Here is a 22,560-nt window from a genome sequence, read left to right as displayed (position 1 = left end):
CCCTGCTCTGAGGGCTGGTATTGGAGGCTGCCCTCTTGCTCATTCAGGCCTTACTTTGTAAGGTTTGGAAGAGGGGGTGAGGGCTTACGGAGGGTCCGCCTAGTTCTTCCCTCACAGGACATGGATACTGCGGTCACTTGCCGCTTTCGGCCCTCAGGCAACACCAGAGCCCTCAAGGGTTGGCTGCCTTACGGTTTAGCTGGTCAGAAGTGAGGGACCCCTTCCTTTCCAACCAGAGCCCGGCGGAATGGCTCCCGCGAAGAAGGGCGGCGAGAAGAAGAAGGGCCGTTCTGCCATCAACGAGGTAGTGACCAGAGAATACACCATCAACATTCACAAGCGCATCCATGGAGTGGGTTTCAAGAAGCGTGCCCCTCGGGCACTCAAAGAGATCCGAAAATTTGCCATGAAGGAGATGGGAACTCCAGATGTGCGCATTGACACCAGGCTCAACAAAGCTGTCTGGGCCAAAGGAATAAGGAATGTTCCATACTGTATCCGTGTGCGGTTTCCAGGAAACGTAACGAGGATGAAGATTCACCAAACAAGCTGTACACACTGGTTACCTATGTACCTGTCACCACTTTCAAAAATCTGCAGACAGTTAATGTGGATGAGAACTAATTGCTGATTGTCAAATAAAGGTATAAAACTGCAAAAAAAAAAAAAATGAGGGACCAGCTGGCCCGGGGAGCCGTGGAGGCGGACATGGAGACTGCCCTGCGGGAAGCAGCCACCCAGTGGGGCTGAAAGGAGCAGGGGGAGGTCAGGAGGTAGACTGCCATGGGGAAGGATGTGGAACCAGAAGGTTTTATATAAATGCTGGGGGTCAGCCCATTACATTGGGAGGGGTTTGGCTTCTTTTACATTTGATGCTCAGATTGTGGTTTTCTGTGATTTTGCATCTGACTGGTGTTCACGGGTCATGGCTGGTGGGTGCGTGCGTGTGTGCGTGTGGGGCATGGCTGCAGGCTCACCAGGGTTGTGTGTCTAATCGCAGGTCCGCACCACGGGGCACCCTGCCCCCTTTTACAATTTTGGAGGGTGAACAGAGAAATCTGTCCTCCATTCTAATCCTCTGTCTGGTTTCTAATAACCGCTCCCAGGTGACCGCAGCCGTGGTTTTCCCACCAGCCGCTGGGGCTTTTCAGAAAGAGTCTGTTCCCTTTGGTCTGTGTGCACAGCAAGTGAGCCAGCGTTCGGGAAGTACCCCTTCCATCCATAGCCCAATGGGGGGCCCCAGAAAGGTTGCTGACCTGGATAGCGAGCCCTCTTTGGAGAGAAGCATCTAGTGCCTGATGGGGCAGTGCCGCCCCTCTCTTTACAGAGACTTGAAATAAGCACCACTAGGGGGCACGGTTATCTCTTTAAACCTTTGTCTTCTATTTCCGCCGCGGTTTAGTAATGATAAGATGGGTTTAAAATTTACGGAAACGGGAGGAAAAAATCACTATGAGGAGTTATGTTTTTTTCTTCGCACAAACGATGCATGGTTTTAGACCTTGTTCTCCTGAAGTGACCTATTTTCATTTTGAGTACGACCTGGCAGGGCCATTTGAAGCTGTCTGGTTGCTGGGGGGGTTCTGCCAGGAATCTGACTTTGCACCTCAGAATCCTCACCAGTAAAATGAGAAGTCACGTGACATACTGAGCAAGTGCTTTCCAACTTCTACAACTGGAAGACCACGCTTTTATTCTGGATAGTCGTTACCCTTACAGGAAGCACGTGCTGGTTTTTGCAGCCTGGCTCTGGCGCATCTGTGCCGACAGCCTGTGTGGTCCCGGCAGCCCACGGGTGCTCTGCTCCGGAACCAGCTGCCTGGCTTTTTGACCTCCACACTGAGGAATGGCCCCAGTGGAAAAGGCCATACCTTTCCCACTAAAGGTGTTTACAAGGCCAGTGGGCCAGCACGTGGACTCTGGCTGAGACTAAGGGGAGGTGAAAGCTGTAGGGCTCTGACCACAGGCTGCTTCCTCACCACCTGCTTGGGGTGAGACAGCACGGAGCCCCTGGGGATCAGGCATTACTGCTATTACTATTAGAAGAAATGAGAAGATGCACATTTAGTCTTTAATTCACTTTTTTAATAGTATAAACCTCATTTAGGTAGTAGTATTAAGCCACAACGATAATGCCACATTGAAACAGCATTTAATAAAATGCATAAAGCTAATTCATGCACTGCAATACTCTATATACAAACACAACAATGCAAATTCTTCTTCAAGACTGAAGACATTGATTAGATATAAAATTCAGTTTAAAAAGAACATGCTCTTTTTTAAATGCCATCACATAAACAAAGCTGATTTCAAGCTACAGCTTTCAACAGGTTTTAAACCTGGAATTAAAATGTAACGGCATAACAGTATTTTCTATATTGTGAAGGGCAGAAGTTACAGAAACGGTCCCAAGAAATTAACACCCGAATTTTCCTTTAACAGATGTCTTTTAAAAGGGCTGGTAATGCAGCTACATTTTAACAGGTCCAAACTACAGGTAAAAACTATGGTTTGTACTATGAAAAATGTGCAGCTTTTCAGTTATAAAACTAGTTGAACACTGGTTTACAAGAGAATGGGGAGAACGGAGACTGTAGAAAAATATTCCAGCACTTGAGTTGTATGTGGCGGCAGCATCTGAGTCCATGGATGCTCTGGTCGTTAATGGTAATTGAGTATATGTTCCTAAAGACAAGCCATTTGTAACATAAAAGTCTACTATTTCCAAATGTTATGCAAATATTAAGCTATCACAGTATGTCAGCTGATAAATGTTGCCAAACTTTTTTTTCCCAATATTTATAGCATTTTTTTCTATGCTGTATGTAGAAATATTGAGACACCGGATTATTGGTTTCTGAACTGAAAGTCTAGCTGGGCCTTAAAAATATCTCAGGCATTTCCCCACCCCTAAGATACTCTTTTTAAGTTCAAAGTTTAATTATTCTTAGATTGCTGTTAAAATACCCTCCCCAAATGAAAATTTTTATTTTGAAGATTCATTTAGAGACCTGTCAAGCTTCTTCTCGTATTTTAACTGGGAAGCCACCTTCAATAGTGTGATTGTCACAACAGGCAAGGACAGGGGCAAGGGTCAAATAAGCACTGTTGGATGAGGCCAGTGAAGTAGCAGAGTTGTTTTTTTTTTTTTTTTTTTTTACATCCAATAGAGGGGAAGCTGAAGGCTAAATGACCCACCGTCTCACAAAAGGCACTGAGTACTATGGTCTCAATGAAGTGTTTTCAAACATTTCAGTAGCTTATTTAAAAAAAACAAACAAACCCAAAAAAACCAAAAAACACCACCAACAAAAAACCAGAAAACCTGTGGATTATGTGAGTTTTTGCAGTTCTCCAGGGACTCCCTTCAGCGGGCCAGCTTGCGGCCCTCGGCCAGGCAGACCCCACTTCCCAGGTCTGTAAGCAGCTCTGCTGGGCTTGGGCCCTGGCTCCCGAGTGCCATGACTCAGTTTAAAGCCCAATTAAGGGGGAAAATTAATCAGAACAGACCTGGACAAGAAAAATTTGGCATCTGTAGCTTTAAGGGCACAAATAGCCATATTAAAATACCATTTTTATCTAAAAATTTTAAAACAATTTATAGAAAGGATTTAGGTCAGTGGATTTTATTCACATGCTACAGTTAGAGAATTTAAAATTTGTAACTTCTGTGCCATAAGTTATCTTATGCTTATTTTAAAAGACTACTTGGTAGGTTTTTTTCAACTGGCATTAGAGATGGGAATCTGTTGAGCCACAGGGCAGTGCCCGCTGTTTGCTACGTCCAGAGCAAGCAGAGACCTGGGAGGCAGGCCCCAGCACATGGACCGTTCCGAATCTCTGACCGTGAGGCCGATCTCTGGACCACATGACAGAGCAAGTCTGGGAAGGCCGACAGCTCCAACTGCCAAGTTCCTTCCAGTCGGGCTATAAACAGGCATGCGGCACCCAGGTGAAAGATCCCCACCTAGTTTTCAACTTTCTAGCTTTCTGGCCGCTGTCTGACCCAGAAAATATACAATATACAGCAGTGTCCTCCTATCAGGACCTTTTCCGTCTGGAACTTTCCTTGGCATAGGGTGGAGTATCTGCCTTCATGGCCTTTCCCAGCCAGGCTCACCCAAAGGAAAATGGAGTTAAAATATCAGCAAATCCATCCTGCTGAGGGACCTTGGAACATCCACATCAATTTACTTTAGCAACTCTATCATAGACTCTCTTTAAAACATAAGGGAACTTTGGATACATGGCTACATGTCTGTATACATAATATATACATCTATGTACACATACACACACTATATACACTGTACATATATAGAAGATATAAACACATGTACATTCATTCAGTCATACAAGCCTATAAATCTGTACACGCACGATGCCGCTGAAGGGACCCCAGGGCTGGACACGCGCAAGTGTGCACCGGCAGGAGGCACACGTGAGGATGTCCAAAACCCTGTGTACAAAAGACCCAAACCCAGTCTATCTCGATTAGGGCTTGGCTTTACAAATTTACATCAAAGTTAAGACATTTCAAAGAGCCGTACAATCTAGAAACTGGAAGTGGGACAAAGGAAGCATATGGGCATCTGCCCGGCCTGCTCCACTATCCCTCCATTCATTCATAGCCGGGATGAAAGTGAACGTCAGAAGATGACTTTTCATGGCCTAGACTTAGAGAAGAGTTGAAATGTCATCTACAGCCCCACTGCACATGAGGCCCTTTCCACCGGCAAGTGGGCTACAAGCTTCTGGACTCTGATCTGATCGGGTCCTGAAACTTGGCTCCATAGCCAAGGGCTGCGTGTCAGGCAGAGGGCAGGCTGGGGGCAAGACTGCTCTACTAGAAATTCCCCCAAAGGATTAGGATGTGGTTTTTGTCCAGAATAAAAGCACTAGATCTAGCCCTTCCGATTCTTAGCTCCCTGCTGTGATTATCCCCAACACAAGCAAAAGCACTGAGTAAGTCTGTACTACGGCCACAACCATGTCCTCTAGTGAGTGTGTGGCCACCGCATCAGGGAGCCCAAGAGAAGGCGCATCCGTCGCTCTCACCGTGGCTGGTGGCAACTGCCTCAGAACACAGTCCACATTTAATACTGACAAGCTAGACAGCAGTCCCTCTTGAGGGCATTTACATAACATCTTACAACAAGTGACTACACCTGACATATAAAAACCCAAACAACAAAGAACCCCAACCACAGCCTCATGGCAGAAGTTAGATAATAAATAATGGTGACCTCCCAACAGACACACATACAAATCTCAAATGAGAAGGGTGGAATAACCTGGAAAGTATCATTTGCTTGTGTAATTTGGACTTTTTCTAAGTCTCTTCCTGTCCTTTATGATTCTGTGTCATGACCTCCACAATTTCAACACCTAACTGTCTAGCATTATCTGAGATACCACTGGCATCAAGAAGCACGATGCGTACTGCCACCTCCTCTCGCAAGGGAGGAAGAGCCAGGACAGCAGAAGGGACATGTGGGCAGGCTGTGTAGTGAAGAATCTGCTCCTGGCTTATTTCAGTCAGAAACCCAGTGGGTAGAGGGCTGGCCTTCCTTAACTAAATCTAGACTTTCACAGACTACTAACAAGAGGTAAAAGACTTGTGAAAGCTGAACCTCAGTATTTGCTTGGGATCCCTTTAAGTTCTTGACTTTGGGCTTCTCTTAGCCAATCTGACAAGACGGGACGGACCTGCTGTCAAAGTGTGAAATGATTTGGGGCAGCAAGAAATCAGCTTGTGTGAACATATCTTTAGGGAAGTCTACTTCAAAATAAGGCCAAGAGGATCTGGGAAACTAATGATGTTCAAGGCCCAAAATGGTCCACTGCAATCAGCCACCATCAGTGAAGGGACCCAAGGACCAGGACCAGGTCAGAATCAACAACCCTCTAAGCCAAATTGATTTTTCTCCAGGGCTGGCCTGCCAGGGTGTGGCACTCACTCACCCAAATGTTCGGTTTTTCTGCTGGTTATCACTTCTACCCCAATACCCTTCAGCAGTGGCGTCGTTGGGACCTCAGTCGAGGTCTTGGCTAAGGCATCCCAGTATCTGAAGGCCACCTGAGTCTACAAGCCGAATGGACACAAGACTCCCAGGGCCACCCCAGGAAGAAGGGGTGGGCCTTTTCCCCAACACCGAGAATCAGATCTGGGAGATGTGACATAGCATGTAATCCCAGAGAACAGCTATGTGATCAACAGACATGCTTACATTAAAAAACCAAAAGAACAGAAAAGAGGCAACTTGCTGTGTAAGATGCATAAACACGGTTGCAGATACCCTCTGCTAAAATCCTTCATGAGCAGAAATGAAACCGACCTGCCCTAACTTCACTGTCTTGGCTAGTTTTTTTTTTTCCCTTAATTTTGAAATTTAAATCACTTCCAAGTTAGAAAACCAAAAATTTAATAAGCAGGCAAAATTAAATTCTTTCCATCATTTTATAACGGGCTCCCCTATTGTCTCCAAAATTTGCTTCCAAGACATGAACTATAAATAATATAATTAAATCTAAATAGGAATTCAGAAGTTGGATATACTGTCCCCACACTTAATTCCCACTAACGACTTTCACAAAGTGCTGCTAATGCTTCAAGAGCATTCTGTTCTGTCATAAGGCAGCGGCCAGCAGGCTGGGTACCTACACAGCACCCGAGACCCCACCTCGACGAGGGCCTGAGCCAGGCTGGGGAGTGCCTGTGAGGCAGGGGAAGCGCACTGGGATCTTTCTGGATATCATCTGATCAAAAGATATGGGAGACACAGATTTAACTTTAGCTATTTTCTTAATCTGGGCTATACGGAAAGGAAATGAAGAGTACCTGACTGGGTCTTGGACACGGCACTTTTCCCAAGCAGGAAATGCCCGCTGCTTGCATCCATGAGAATTTATGGGTGCTCTTCTCTAGATAGAACTTCCTTATAACTGCATTCTGTTCTTGTAAACGATGGTTGCTATAACTTAAGAGAAAGAAGATAACTTTGGGAGTTAAGGGTTTTTTTTTTTTTTTTTTTTTTTTTTTAAGAGCAGGTAGCTTGCTTCTGCATCCATCACCTAAAATGCTCCAGGGTTCTTTGCTGGCACACACCTGGGGGAATCAAAGTGCATGGTGTACCAGTACCATTCAAAAAATTGCCAACAGAAATGCTGAGTCTGGAGACACTTTGGAAAACCCTGATATTTAAGGTCAACAGAGAAACCTTCCATTCAGCCGCACCACCACCACCACCCTGGCCAGGCAGCAAAATCCTGCACCTCCCCCCCCCCCCCGGCCCCGAATCCCCTTCACAGTTCTGAGTGAACTGCAGGAATACAGCCCTTCTTGAGGGGATGTTTGGAATGGAAACCCCATGAGAAGGGAACCTTTGTACTCCTCCGTCTGAACAACGAGCCAGCGCCCCAGACTGCATTCAGGAATTACTGTCGGGTTCAAAATGCCCACCTTGCACTTTTTGGTCAGAAGGCTCTGTCTGCCGTGAGTGGTGGAGGTGATGTGGGGATGTTTTCAGTTGCTGAAGGAATTGGCAGTTAATGTCTGACTGGTTGTAATCCAATTCTGAGAACCAGTCATCAGAAGAGAGCCCCAGGTTTGGAGGAGCCTGCAGATGCCAGTCACAGACCAGAACCAGAGGTCAAGGAAGCTGACAAGCATCATCACCTCACAGCTGAGGAAGCTTCTGGTTTGGGTCACCCCCGACTGTGCCTCCACACTCCCACTTACTGCATCATACAGATGAGCCACATTTTCATTCGTTCATAGGAATTTAGTTCAACACCACAAGTGTGTGCATACAATTAGGAATGATGCCATCTTTTCTTAAACATAAATGATTGTCTCCTGTACCCTAGTGCGTTTTCACAGAAATTACTAGCATTTCGGCAAAAGACATATACAGTTTTCCATTTGTCCTGCCCGAGGGCAAGATGTTGCTAACATTACGCATTGATAAGAAGTGCTTAGAAAGTGCTAATATTATTACCCTGGTAATTAGTAGCTATTAATTCCAAGGACATTTTTAATATATATACACACATACTGTTCTCTTAGGTTCTTTTTGTTTTGTTTAATACCAGTCTCTGACATTATAAAACTCTGTTTTTTGCCCTTTGAGGATTTCTAAATACAAACTGGGTTAAAAGATTGTTTCAAAATCTCCTTCATCAAAAGGCATTATAACATTTCTTATGGCAGGAAAGGATCCTACTAGTCTTTTAGTTGCTATTGTCTGGGATTAACAGATAAGAAGAAACCAGGTAGGAAATGGCTAACATACTGGAAATATTTGCACATACCAAAATACCACTACTTTATTTTCTCTGTATCCGAGTGGTCCTGGGAGGATCCTTTTGCTTCTCTGCAGGTGTGCGGTACGCACTATAAGCTGGCTCCGGTGATCTGGCCATTGTACTCTGCTGTCTCCATCTTGAGGATGTAGGGGATTATGCTGTCTATCGACACATTGCCAATGAGACCAGTGAAAAAAAGTTCTTCTGTTATGTTGGAGCTCATCAGCCTGAGTGCCGGCAGGCGAACAAGAATCCGGGCCAATCTGTGAAAGGGAGGGTCCTTAGTTAGAGAAAGGGGATTCACTGCCCTTCAGACTTCTCCCTGGACAGGCTCCTGGGACCCTGTCTGCACTGCTTGGAATTAAACCAAACAAACAGACCTATGATCTCCCCCCTGTATTTCAAATTTCAACAGTTCCTCTTGTAAGGATTTATCATGAAGAAAAAAAAAGAAATCAAAACTAAGTACAAAGACGTCTGTACAAATGTTTCCTTCATTTTTAACAATTGTCCCCACCCCCACCAAAAAAGAAAAATTTGGAAATCAATAAAGGATAAGTTAAAAAAAGGTATGGTGTGTCTCCATATAAAAGATCACGATATACTCACTAAAAAGTACAAAAAAGATCTGTCACTGGTAAGGAAAGCAGTCCATGACATATAGCTGAATAAAAGCAGACTGGGAAGCAGCAAGTACAGTGCAGTCTCACTGGCGTAGATTTATTTGTGTGACGTGCATACAAAAGTATTCGGAAGGATGTTCACCAAAATGTGAATGGCTGGCCTCTGGGTGGGGATTTGGACTGCTTTTACTTATTAAACTTCTGTATTCCTGCACTCCCTAATTCCCAGTGTTCGTACAGCATTATAATTAAAAATAAAGCAGAAGATTGTCTTCAGTTTGAAAACACCCTGGATGGCAGGGTACACCGTGACCCTGTCGTGGTGGGCCACTGCCGCTGTATCTGGAGCATGTGACTGGCGTTCCCCGCCACTGCACAGATGCTCACTGAGGGGCCAGCCCGGTCTGGAAACAACCTACATTCTCATCAATGGGGAAGTGTTAAAGAAATTACAGCATCTCCTTAGCCACAAAAGATGAAGTATGCTCAGTTGAACATTAAATGAAAAAAGGGTTACAAAACCTTACTTTGTATTTTATGATTCCAATTACACAAATATAAAAAATTTCTGGAAGGAAATGCATAAAACATTAACAGGTATCTATGAAAGGTGGTATTTATATGGACGTTTTCACTTTACTTTCCAGAATGTTCTCATTTTTTTCTATAGTAAACATTGTTATTTTTTAAAAGAGAATATATGTATTATGCAAGTAGCATTCCAGCACCATCCGCCATTCGTCTAGCCACCATGAGTCTTACAGGACATACAAAGGTATAAGGGGACACCAGCATAGACCACGAGGGGCTGACAGGCTGAGGGTCTCGGGCAGTCAGCAAAGGTAAATCAGGGAGGACTGCCTGGGGGAGGTGGGGTGGCATGAGAGAGATCAGCTGGGCTTTAGAGGCTGGCTGAGGTTTCTCTCAGCAGAGATGTAAACAGTGGGGAAGAATGGGAGGGTATTTCAGGAGGAGCAAACAGTACGAGAAAAGGCATAGAGATGAGAAAAAGTAAAATAATGAATGCAGAAAAAGAGGTCAGCGGTCCTAGGGCCTTGTTTTGAGAACTGTCTCTGAGTGAGTTTCTGCGTCCCATGAGAAAGGGTCCCAAATCGCTTGGCTGGGTCCCTGGCTGGATTTCTTCAGAAACCCCTCCTTTCCAAGGCCAGAGAGGTGCTGTTGTCACGATGCCTCTAGTGTGCAGCCCCCGGAGGGCCATTTCCAGGCTCTTCTGACCATAGGCACCGTGTGGGAGCAGGCCCGTGGCCCCGTTCCCTGTGCACTGAGGCTGGAATTACTACTCAAGAGTCATGGTGAGGTTTTCAGCGATTCCAGGAGAAAATGGATCCCGCTTTGGCAAAAGGTGTGTCTGGTCATGGAGTTGTGTCTAAAGCAGAGGAGGTTCTCTGCCAGCAGGGCTGGCAGGGCCAGCCCCCCACCCCCCAGTTACATCACAGAAACAGTCTTCCTGGGACCTGGGGCATTTTCATTCCATGGGGCACCTATGGACTGAGGTCTGTGAAGACGACACAAACTGAGGACGGTGAGGCCATGTATCTTCCTGGTCAGTTTTGATCAAGTGTTTACTTTGAGGGGACAGGGCAGGGAAGGAAATATTAGTTTGCCTGACGTGACCTCAGTAATTCATGTAGCTTCTAGTGGGCTGGAAGTGGTCATGATCAAAGAGCTCCTCCACTCCTTGGCTGGAAAGCCTGGCAGGCCTTCTGCCTTAATTGAGAACAACTTTCCTGTTCAGATTTGCGTGAGAAAGGGGTGTGTGTGTGTGTGTGTGTGTACACATGTGTGTCTGTGTGTCTGTGTACACATATATTTGCTGTGTGTGTCTGTGTGTGTGTACACATATGTGTCTGTGTGTCTGTGTGTGTGTGTGTCTCTGTGTGTGTGTGTGTGTGTACACATATATTTGCTGCCCAACCATTAAAATTAACTTTTTGCCCAAATAAAGGAACTTTAAAAAATCAGTTTATCTAAGGGCAAAATTAACTATTTTCTGTAACACACTCACTCCTTTGTAGAGGTCAGGTTTGGCTTTTGTCGATGAACACTTTTCTATGACGTGTGCTGGTTCTACCTCTTCAGTGGATGTGGGCCAGAGGGGCAGGGCTGCTCTTCTGGGCGCGGGGAGCCCCCAAGAGAACTGCCACTTCGTGCACGTTAGCCCCAGAGGAAACCACACAGCAATGATTCCAGCCCCTCAGCATGTTACAGAAGAGCAACCCAAGGTCTTGCCCACAGTTTATACCCAGCAACCCTGGAATGGCCTAGGATTCCTGACCCTACCACCTAGCACTTTCCACAGTTACCACCCATGAAATGCAGGAATTAAAATGTGATCAAAAGGAGGCTTCTACCAGGCTGCCAGGGGCGGGAAGGCTGACAATTTATATTTATGTCTGCAGATGCAGCTGCACTCCTTCCTGCCCCACCACGAGAGCGCGTACTGTGTGCCTCACCGGTAGGTGTCTTCTGAGTAGGTTTTCTGAACATAGTCCTGCAATTCCATCTGTGCCTTTTCTTGGAATTTTTCAATCTGGCTTGTGCTGGTCAAACCTGGATGATCTGAAAAGAGAAAAGTACCCCCAAATTGCCCTGTGTATTTGGAAAGCCTCACTTGGCAGACTTCTTAGTACTTATTTTTAGTTAAACCTCTGACCAATTTCTCAAGTACGCTATAGATTGAACCCTGAAGGTGGGTCTGGTTTGGATATTACTGCTAAAACACTGGCTTTTGCTCTGTACCCTGCCAAGGCCTGAAGGTTCCCAGGAGGGGGCTGGGCTCCTCAGTGGTCACACCAGCCTCAGCAGCCCCGCCTGGCTTGGATCTGGACATCTGGCTTCCTACCACTCTAGAAAACAGAGATTTTAGACCTATCACCCAAGATTAGAAATTACCACTTACCTCCTATGTATTTAATCACATAATTTCTCCCATTTATATTAGCTATTTTGTCACTCACGAGTGGATGGCTGGGGAGGAAGGGAGGGTTAAGCTGTGCCCAAACCCCACTATTAAGGACAACAGTCAGCCTGAGTGACCTCTGGAGGTTCAGAGAGAAGAGCTGAGAGGGGGGCAGCGAGGCCAGCCGCACAGTCCTGTCGGCTTTTTCAGGTGCTGCCCTACAGGGACAGCTGAACTTGGGCACTTTCAGTCTGTACTGGAGAACATATGCTAACACAACCTGATAACTGGCAAAAAGGAAAGCAAAAGAAATCAGAACAAAACAAAAAAGGACACTGAGGGGGCGCCTAGGTGGCTCAGATGGTTGGGTGTCTGCTTTCGGTTCAGGTTATGATCTCCGGGTCCTGGGATTGAGCCCCACGTCGGGCTCCCTGCTTGGTGGGGAGCCTGCTTCTCCCTCTCCTTCTGCCTCTCCCCCCTGCTCATGCTCTCTGTCTCTAATGAATTAAAAAAAAAAAAAAAGGACACTGGATGGTAGTATACTCTATTTTGTATGCCAAAGTCTTACTTGGCCAATGGTCTAAATTAGGATACAGAATAAATCTATTCAACATACGAAGTCACCAGGAACCACGGCATATCTTTGGGACTGTAAAGGCAACAATTTAAAAGAATGTGTTTATGTTAGCTAGCAAAGCACACCTATTAGGAGAATATTCGGTCACAAACAATCTGGCTGATGACTTGACAAGTTCATGTTCAGAAATATTAGCAGACACAGATGGAAAACTGTTGTGAGTACCCACCACATATCTTACCGGGGCTAAAGAGAACTATAGCTTTAAGGTATGCATACTCATAGCCGTCTATATCCAGCTTCGCCATACTGTTACAGAACTCCTGAAGCTTCCAGATGTGCTCCATGACTTGCTTTATCCGGTCTCCAGAAAGTTTATCTAGAAATGAACATCACAGACCCCCTGAGAAAGGCTGGTAAGAACAATGACACGAGCTTTCTTGAGGAGCCACAGATTGAAAGAGAAAATAATTTCACTTTTTAATGGAAAACCAGTTACCTTAAGATGGTGAGGAGCCTCATTTTCCAGGTAAAGGTGAAGTGACAATAGGTATACCCAAATGCAACTCTGCTGTATATTCTGTCTCAGTAACAAACCCCTAGACCACTGATTCTCCCTGGCCCTACCTTGGGGCAGGGCCTATAGGTGCAAATTGATAGTTCCCTTTATTCTGTGCTTAAGACCTGTAAGTCAACTTTTTTTTTTTTTTAGATTTTATTTGTTTGTTTATTTGTTTGACACAGAGAGAGAGAGACAGTGAGAGAGGGAACACAAGCAGGGGGAGTGGGAGAGGGAGAAGCAGGCTTCCCGCTGAGCGGAGAGCCCGATGTGGGACTCAATCCCAGGAGCCTGGGATCATGACCTGAGCCGAAGGCAGACACTTAATGACTGAGCCACCCAGGCGCCCCCGTAAGTCAATTCTTATCAGTGGTCAGGCTCTCTAAACTCTCTGCAGGCATTTAATAAAGGTTTATGGACCTGACCAGTAAATGCTGACATTTTTTAGTTGTGAAAACAATTTTTATATGTTATTTGTTTTAATCTTCCTGATAATATTTGCTGAAGATATTAGTATTATCACATGCAATTAAAAATAAAGGTAATTAAGGGGTGCCTGGGTGGCTCGGTCGGTTAAGTGTCTGACTCTTGATTTTGGCTCAGGTCGTGATCTCAGGGGTGTGAGATCAAGCCCTGCTCTGGGCTCCTCGCTGGGTGTGGAGCCTGCTTAGGATTCTCTCTCTCTGCCCCTCCTCCCCAACTCTCTCTCTCTCAAAATAAATGAATGAATGAATGATAGCTAATCCTCACTTGTGAACAAATCTAACTTAAATGCAACAAGATGTTATAATATTACTATTCCAAAGGAATAACCAAAGTTGTAACTAGGTCACTCGATTCCTAGGTAATCAAACATCTCGAATGCCTAATGAAAAGTGCACCTCAACTGCAATTTAGCATCAAATATTAGTCCTGAATGCTGGGCATGCTCCCTTGAGACCGTGTCTTTGGTGCACTCTGGGCTCAGAGCATGTGGAGAGACTGCACTGGCTATCTCCTGGTCCGGATGCAGTTGGGACTGGGCCACCAGATGTTAGATGGTTGCCACAAATCTTTCTAGAAGAGAGTGACACGTTCATTCACGAGGGAACTGGGTGAGGCAACTAAGTCCTGGACTAGGAGTCTGCGTGGCCAGATTTGTGCCCAGCTCTTCTACTTGCTGTTTCACTTGGGGCAAATCAAGGCCCTGACTGCAATCACAGTCCCTCCAGGGCTGTGAGAACTTGTTACACGGGAAAGCGTAACCCGCTGTTGAGAGAATAGAAAGTATGTATGCTGGTCTCTGCCCCCCGGTTCCTGGCACAGAGCTCTTGAAGCCCTTGTAATTTCTAAGTGATAAGAACATTAGCAGCATCTCTTGATCTATTTGTTTTTGACCCTATCCCTGACAAAGAGCTCCTAAAACCCCTGTAAATTCTTACATGTTAAGAGCACTAGGAGCATCTTTTGTTCCACTGAGGTGACTCTGGGTGGGACCCCTAATGGCCCCTGGAAAGACTAAAGCACATTCAGAACCTTGGAATTTCCAGTCCCATCCCTCATCCTACAGAGAGGGGAGAGGGGCTAGAAATGGACTTAATAACTGATCACGGCTACGTGAGGCAGTATCCATAAAATCCCAATAATATGGGGTTGAGAGAGCTTCCAGGTTGGTGAACACATGCACACCGGAAGGGTGAAGCACCCCAAGTCCACAGGGACAGAAGCTCCTGTGGTTGAGACTCTCCTAGACCTCACGCCATATATCTCTTCATGTGGCGGTTCATCTGTATCCTCTATCCTTGAGTTCTGTGAGCTATGCTAGTGAATTATCCAACCCAAGGGTTGCTACAACCTCCAGTCTATATAGCAGGTTGGTGAGAAGCACAAGTGATAGTCTGGAGAGAGAGAGAGAGAGAGAGAGAGAGAGAGAGAGAGAGAGAGAGTGTGTTGGGGGGGAGGGTCTTGTGGGACTGAGCCCTTAACCTGTGGGATCTGACACTATGTCTGACTGTCAGAATGGAGTTGAACTGTTGTATACCCAGCTGGTGTCTCAGAGAATTGCCTGTTGTGGGGAAAACACCCCCCACACTGGTGACCACACAGGTCAGAAGTGTTCTGTGTGAGCAATAAAGGAGACACGCAGGGAAGAGAAACACAGTAAAGAAGAACTGGGTTTTCTTTCACCCACACAAGTGAAAAACTATAGTTTCTTCCATTTATACCTGTCAATCAAGATGAAAGTGTAAGCTGTGATTATTCTGAAAACATCACTAAATACCTATGTATCAGGAAGCTGGCAACTTTTCCAATTATCTTTTTTTTTCCTTTCATATTCCTTGTATGAAAAGAAGACAGACAGGTGGAAATTTAAGTGTTCTCACTGGTAAAGGCCCCAGGACTTAAAAGCTAAGCTACCCTCAGCCTGTGGAAGCTGTGGGACACTGTGGCCGGCCAGTTTGCAAGGGGCCGGCCTGAACCAAGACATGCTCCCCCACAGCCCCAGCCCTACCTTCCTGGATGCTGTTCTGCAGGTGGTTGACAATGGCTGCCAGGATAGTGGAGAGACTCATGACTTGGGCACACTGGGCCAGGCCGAGGGTGAAGAGCTCGTTCCAGCAGGCCCGCACCAGGCTGGTGTTGCAGTCCTGCCTGGGGACACAAGGTCGGGGTGGGTGTGGGTACATGCTGGTATTCTCCAGGCCCCAGCTTGCTCCAAACAAGTAGATTCAACAAGCATTTCTTGAAAGTCTATGGTATGTCCAGGATCATTCTCCAAAAATACCACTGTCTGTGAATCTCTTAACTAAAGTCCCTCTGAGGATAAACTATTTTCTTAACAAAGACACCTTATACTTCAGTAATGAGAAATCGAGATGGGTATGACTAAAGGGTCATCTCCTACAGCCCTCTAAACCCACAGTAGCCCTGGCGTGGCTGTTAGAGATGCTGCAGTGACCCAAAGGCTAGGAGCTGAGTGTGGCCTCTGACACAGCCTGCACCTATGCTCAAGGACAGAGGGCCTGTGAGCCCTGCCAGGGAGGGGCCGGCACTGGCACGCAGAGAAAGGGGCCAGCCACGCCAGCTTTCAGCCCTGCCTCAGACGATTTATACTCAGGATGGCCTCTTTGGCGCACTGCGAATGGTATGACTTTATCTGAGAAGCCCCTAGATGCAGCCTCACTCTCCTTGTCTCAAGATTTCAGACAACTCCTGCCCTCTGTTCCACTCCATCCCTGGCTCTCAGCACCAAGTCCTCAGCATATGGAGAAGGCCTGAGAAAAGTTGAGGAACACTGAAGCACTGGCAGCCTTGGTCCTCTGCTCCCAGTCCACAGAGTGTATTTAATAAGAAAATCAGGGTCACTGGAGCAAGGTCCTAAGTGCAAACTAGAAGGGCCCTCAGATACCTTCCAGGCCATTCCTAACAAGGAGAAGGCTCTTGCCGAAGGATACACACAGAGAAAAAGGCCACTTACCCAAGTGCCTGAAAGGCTGGGATTGACCTGGCCCAGTGCATGGAGAGGAAAAGCAGGCGGGATGCTGACTCGCAGATGTAGTGCACGTTGAGGTACTCTGGCATCGGGCTGGGCATCGTGAGCTGGAGAGGAGGAGGCACACAGCACAGGAGGTGACGGAGAGACAGGGCATGGCTTTGTCTGTCAACGTGAACTGCTGTCACGTCTCAACAACTATGAGAGCCTGAGCTGTGATGATCTCTGATGCTGAAGTTCCTGTGTAGACCCATCCTTATGAAGCCCGTGTCCTTTGCAGCGGGGGGCTGGCACCAACACCCCATAATCTCTTGCCCAGTGAACTAGGCTCTGATGGCACTTGGAATGTGGTCAGTGATGGTGACCTCCCAGGTCACTCACACAGACATACTCTTCAACTCTTGCCTCAGCTAAACTGGTATTTCTTCTAAGGCAATTCCATTTTGAGCCATAGGTTAAAATCTAAATTAAATCAGTTAACAGCGATCAACCTCATGGCTAGAAGGCATTTGGTAGGTGGCCTCAGGGTAGCAGTGAGTGAGAGCTGAGCAGAAGCCTATGTGGCGGGAGGGCTCCAGAGCTCCACTGTCCAGAAGGAGAATTAATGCCTTTGATGCTGGAATCCCACTGGTGACCTATATTCTTGGCACTGGTGGGCAACTATGAGCAGGGACCCAGTCTTCCTAAGTGATTGGTCAGGACTCTCTAGTAAAGAACACTGGGGGAACAGGAAGACACAGTCTGTAGCCCTAGAAACTGAGAGGGCTTTGGGGAACCTGGGATTGTCTTTCAGAAGTGAGGCCAGTGAAGGAGCATGTGGGGAAGACTAACAGCCTTCTTCAAGGATGTAGGAGGTCTGTTTTCTGTGGCTCGAGAGAGCAAGCAGTCAGGACCAGTGGTTAGGAATGAGGGCTGGCTGCCTGCATGCTGGAGCGGACATAGGTGCCTGCCTGAGCCTATGCTGGAGCCAGGCCATCCCAGAAAGCAGAAGAGGCAGATTAGTCCACTAAAAGCCCTCGATGGGCAGCACCATGTCGGCCCCACCTGGCAAGGATAGGCCACACTTGCTTCAGGGTGAGTTACCTTTAGAGCCAAAACACTGTGTGTAAAACATGAGTGACAATTCTTTCTAATGAGAATACTGTTCTGGAACACAAGGTCCAGATCCAAACAAAAGCCAACAATATGAAAATGAGCTCACTGCAAGATTTTAGCTTCAAACTGCAGGCTGGGGAGGCTGGGGATGTGATTAGGCTGAATGCACTCACCTTAAATGTGACATGAGTGTCTGAAAGGAGGGGCCCTTCGACCTCGATGATGGGTGTGGACTGGTCTCTGCTGATGACATGGATGCCCCCTCCACCACTGGCGTCTATCCCATCTGCTAGGCTTGGAGGTGAGGAGCTGTCTGTGGTATTAAGTGCTTTAGCTAAAGTATCAAATGCCCTGTAAGCAAAAAGGAAGCAGGCAGTGTTGTGAATCCCCAGCTTTCAGGAGGAACAGAACTCTAGCTGAGACCTAATCTAGAAAAACAAGGCGATAGGGAAAAGATCATTCAAGTCTACCTGCTGGGGGAAGGGATAACGAGAGCTTCTGTGTACGGTCTACACATCATCACGGGCACTAAGCGATATAGTATTTATTTTCACACATAATTTCTATTTTTCACAACTACTCTCCAAGGTAGAACCCTCTCCATTTTACAGATGTGAAAGCTGAGGCTTAGGGATGTTAAATAACTTTTCTAATACCAACCACCCAGTGAGTGGTGGAACCAGAACTCTACCCAACTCGAATCCCATTCTCTTTCCACTGGATCTAGATCTTAATTTTGCTATCAGGTCGCAAGAGAATATGAGGACCAGGGTGCTTGTGTGGCCTGGCAAGATGGGCAGGAGTGGCCAGTCCCACAGGGAAGGGGCGAACATGAGAGCCAGGTCATAGGGAAGAAACGCCGTCTGCAGCCCGTTACGGGTGTCTGGGATCAGCTAATGCCGTCTGTCAGGAACACCCTGATGGGACTGAAGCTGTAGACTACTTGGAAAAAAATATACATGAGAAAAATAGACTAAAACAGAAGTGGGAAAGTGGACGAACTACTAATACTTAGTCAAAATAAAGACTGATACAAGTAACACCTGTCTACTGAAGGGTTTTCCCTGCTTCCACTGAATCATTCCATTTCCTTTTTCATTGTTTGAAATGAAAAGCAGTTTTGATTGCTTTATATCATGTAATATAAATGGGTCCATGTTCCCATAGTTAAAATGTGGAAGAAGACAGATGTGCAGGAACACTGTGACGATTTTACAATCCCTGAATAAATACAGGGTGGGTGTCAAATGCTGCCACCCGCCCTCCCGCAGCAACAGCTGAGTGTGCACGTCACGGGGGAGCCCCCACACTCATGGCATCATACCGAGTAATCTCACTTGCAGACTGGTCCTCCGGCTGCATTTCCGAAGTGTCACCATTGTTCAGGGATTCACTTAAGTTGGCAAGGGAGGTTACTACATTTGCCAGTGTGCCCAGAGCTCCCTGGCTTGTTTCAGCCTATTAAACACAAAATAAGAACATTAAAGATGAACACAAACACACACACAAAAGGCTCTCAGGCCAATGAAGGTATAATGTTAGTTTAAAAACTGCCTCTATGGGGGGCGCCTGGATGGCTCAGTCATTAAGCGTCTGCCTGCGGCTCAGGTCATGATCCCGGGGTCCTGGGATCGAGCCCCGCATCGGGCTGCTCCCTGCTCAGCAGGAAGCCTGCTTCTCCCTCTCCCACTCCCCCTGCTTGTGTTCCCTCTCTCGCTGTGTCTCTCTCTGTCAAATAAATAAAAAATCTTAAAAAAATAAATAAATAAAAATAAAAACAACTTCTATGGGGTGTGACCTCAACAGGGCAGCAGGCGGGAGATCTTTCTGGTGATGGAAGAGTTCTGTGTCTTCATTGTGGTGGTAGTTACACAAATATACACGTAATAAGGTAATGGAACAAAAGACAAACTGGACATCACCAAAATTTAAACTTTTGTGCCTCAAAAGATACTAAGAAAGTTAAATGGGGCGCCTGGCTGGCTCAGTGAGTGGAACGTGTGACTCTTGATGTCAGGGTTGTGAGTTTGAGCCCCATGCTGGGTGGAGAGATGGCTTAAAAATAGAATCTTAAAAAAAAAAAAAAAAGCCATTAAGAAAGTAAAAAGACAACCCCCCCTTTCCACACACAAAAGATAACCCACAGAATGGGAGGAGGTATTTGCAAATCATACATCTTAATAATGGTTTAGTAGCCAGAATATCTAAAGAACTCTTACAGTTAATAATAAAAAGACAAATGAGTTAAAAAAGAATGGGCCAAGGATTTAAACAGACATTTCTTCAAAGAGGTATACAAATGGTCAATAAACACATGAAAGGATGTTCAACATCAATGGAAATGCAAATCAAAACCACAATGAGATACCACCTCACACCCAACAGGAGTTATAATCAAAAAGACATAATAACAGGTGTTGGGAGGATGTGGAGAAAGTGGACCCTCTCACACACTGCTGGTGGGAATGTGAAATGGTGCAGCTACTGTGGAAAACAGTCTGGCAGCTCCTCAAGAAGTTTAAACACAGAGTTACCATATGACCAGCCATTCCACTCCTAGGTACATACATAAGAGAAATCGAAACGTATGTCCACAAAAAAAACTTGTACGCAAATGTTTGTAGCAGCACTATTCATAATAGACAAAAAGTGGAAACAACCCAAACGTTCGTCCGCTGATGAATGGATAAATAAAATGTGGTTCAGCCACTCAATGGCTTAGTATCTGGCAAAAAAAAGGAATGAAGTGCTGATACATGCCAGAACATGGATGAACCTCGAAAACAGTATGTCAAGAGAAAGAAGCCAGTCACAAAAAGCCATATACTGAAAGATTCCCTTTATATGAAATGTCCAGAATTGACAAAACCATAGTCAGAAAGTAGAGTAGCGGTTGGCGGGGGCGGGAGCAGGGGGAGAGGGAAGTGATGGCTCAATGGGTGCAGGGCTTCTTTTTGGGGTGATGAAAATGTTCTGGAATCAGGTAGTGGTGATGGTTGTACAGCCTTGTGAATGTACTAAGACCACTGCACTGTACACGAAAAGTGTGAGTTTTCTGGTACATGAATTAGATCTCCATAAAAAAAAAATAGGAAAGCCAAAGACATATGCAAACAAATAAACCAAGACAGGTAGACACAAATGTCTGTTGTGTCTGGATCACGAAAGTGAAAAACTAGAGCAGTGGAAAAGATCCTAAGCAGAGTACTGCTTCATACATCACAGAACAACCACATAACAGTATCGTGCAGCTGCTGAAAGATGCGGGCGTCACGTCAGAGAGAAAGAGAAAGACCAGTCGGCCCGCACCGCCCGGGTGTCGGCCGGGGGCGCCTGGGATCTCTGTGAGAGCTCTGTTATTTAGTCAAAGTACACTGTTTTGAATTTTAATAATTTAAAAGTAGAAGGTTTAAAAAACAGCTTCTGGGCGCCTGGGTGGCTCAGTCGTTAAGCGTCTGCCTTCGGCTCAGGTCATGGTCCCAGGCTCCTGGGATCGAGCCCCGCATCGGGCTCCCTGCTCTGCGGGAAGCCTGCTTCTCCCTCTGCCTCTGCCTGCTGCTCTACCTACTTGTGATGTCTTCTCTCTGTTCCAAATAAATAAATCTTTAAAAACAAAAACAAAAAAGAGCTACCTTTAGGAGCTTTGTCTATATCCTATTATTCATGACACACGCCTGGGGTGGGTACGGTCACTTCCAGAGCACAGAGGAAGGAGCGGGGTGGAAGCGTGGGTCTGACTCTGCAGCTCTTGCTCGTCACTACTACTTAAATACCACACAGTGCCTGTGTCCGTTCTCTTCCGTCCTGTGACCACGACTAACTCCTCACTTCCTGAGTGCTCACTGTATGCTGCAGGCTTTATGTAAGTAACTCACTCAAGTTTGCCAGCACCCCCTGGTGGCGGTCCTGAGGGAAGCAGGGATGTAGGAAAGAGGGCGCATGGCTACCAAGAGTGGCGCTGGGCTCTGGACCCAGGGCCAGCCGACTCTGGAGTCTCTTGGTTCTCAGTCTCTGCGTGGACGGCATGACACAAGAGCTGCTGGGAAATCCTTTGGTAATCAGGTCTTAAGGTTATCCGGGCCTTCCTTCAGGCTTCTGGTTTCTCTCCACCCCACCACGCATCCATCACTGTCCTGAGTGTCTACCGGATGACAGCAAGCCAGGTGTGATGGCCATGTCGCACGCAGCACCAGGGCACAAAGAGAGAAAGCTCGAGGCCCAGCCTCAGGACCACGGGATGGAAGGCCACTTTTGGTGCCAGCCAAGAGCTCCCACTGATGCCTTTCTTTCCCAAGAGAGGATGTTCCTCATGTACTGAGTGGGCACAGCGATGTGCACGTGGACGGACGAGAAGGAAGCCTGCGGGTAGCGCCGCTCTGGATCAGGGCAGTGGCTCCGCCAGCACCGTTACCAAGTCCCTCCTTTTGGAGAAGGAAAACTGGAACTCAGCCATGGCTTGCTGCTACTTCATCATTACTGGGTCACATCAGAACGAGATGGGAAACAGAATCAATTTTCTTGCCTGGATAAAACCCGTCCCTTAGGTATCTTCATGGGGGTTAGCCAGCTTTCTCGCTCTCCTGATTGACAAACACCTCTGTTCACAACACGTTAAATTCCCTATGGCTGATTTGCTCTTAGTAGTTTTGCAATTGTCAGAATCCTGCCTGAACTTCCTCCTGCAGATCATCTAATTAAAAAGAGTGGGGTGGGGGTGGATAATGTAACACTGTGTGTCAACCATGCTTCAATTAAAAAAAAAAAAGGAACTAATAAGTAGGCTTTTGCAAAAGGCCATCTGAGGATAAGCAGCCATTTCCCCAGCACACCAGTAGTTTGCTAATTCGTGTACTGGGGTGGGGTGGGGTGGGGGTGGTTATTGAGATGAGAGCCACTGAATTTTCACCAAACTGAACTCTAGATCCTGACATGTAATAATGACTATAACCAGCCAGCCCCAAGTTTCTGGAAAGCTGTCAACATCCCTAAAACAAATCATAGGAT

At 46.4% G+C, this 22,560-nt stretch overlaps 1 protein-coding gene and 1 pseudogene across 3 annotated transcripts in view; one reads left to right on the top strand and one right to left on the bottom strand.

Moving 5' to 3' along the window:
* The first annotated feature begins 229 nt into the window (after nucleotides 1-229).
* Nucleotides 230-624, top strand: LOC110584921 (annotated as a pseudogene).
* Nucleotides 625-7,409: 6,785 nt separating this feature from the next.
* Nucleotides 7,410-22,560, bottom strand: part of NR2C2 (nuclear receptor subfamily 2 group C member 2) — a 39,731-nt gene continuing 24,580 nt past the window's right edge. For all 3 annotated transcript variants that reach the window (XM_021694895.2, XM_044916294.1, XM_044916296.1), the window contains 7 exons: nucleotides 18,881-19,014; nucleotides 17,730-17,907; nucleotides 16,447-16,568; nucleotides 15,481-15,620; nucleotides 12,672-12,809; nucleotides 11,408-11,513; nucleotides 7,410-8,573 (listed from right to left, as the gene is read on the bottom strand). In XM_021694895.2, coding sequence (XP_021550570.1) covers nucleotides 8,399-8,573; nucleotides 11,408-11,513; nucleotides 12,672-12,809; nucleotides 15,481-15,620; nucleotides 16,447-16,568; nucleotides 17,730-17,907; nucleotides 18,881-19,014 — 993 coding nt within the window. In that variant the 3' untranslated portion in view covers nucleotides 7,410-8,398. The remainder of the gene's footprint in view (nucleotides 8,574-11,407; nucleotides 11,514-12,671; nucleotides 12,810-15,480; nucleotides 15,621-16,446; nucleotides 16,569-17,729; nucleotides 17,908-18,880; nucleotides 19,015-22,560) is intronic.

The sequence above is a fragment of the Neomonachus schauinslandi genome, chromosome 1, assembly GCF_002201575.2.
Source record: "Neomonachus schauinslandi chromosome 1, ASM220157v2, whole genome shotgun sequence".
In the NCBI taxonomy this organism is placed as follows: Eukaryota; Metazoa; Chordata; class Mammalia; order Carnivora; family Phocidae; genus Neomonachus; species Neomonachus schauinslandi.
Note: the sequence above shows the minus strand (reverse complement) of the source record. Positions and strands in the feature narration are given on the sequence as shown.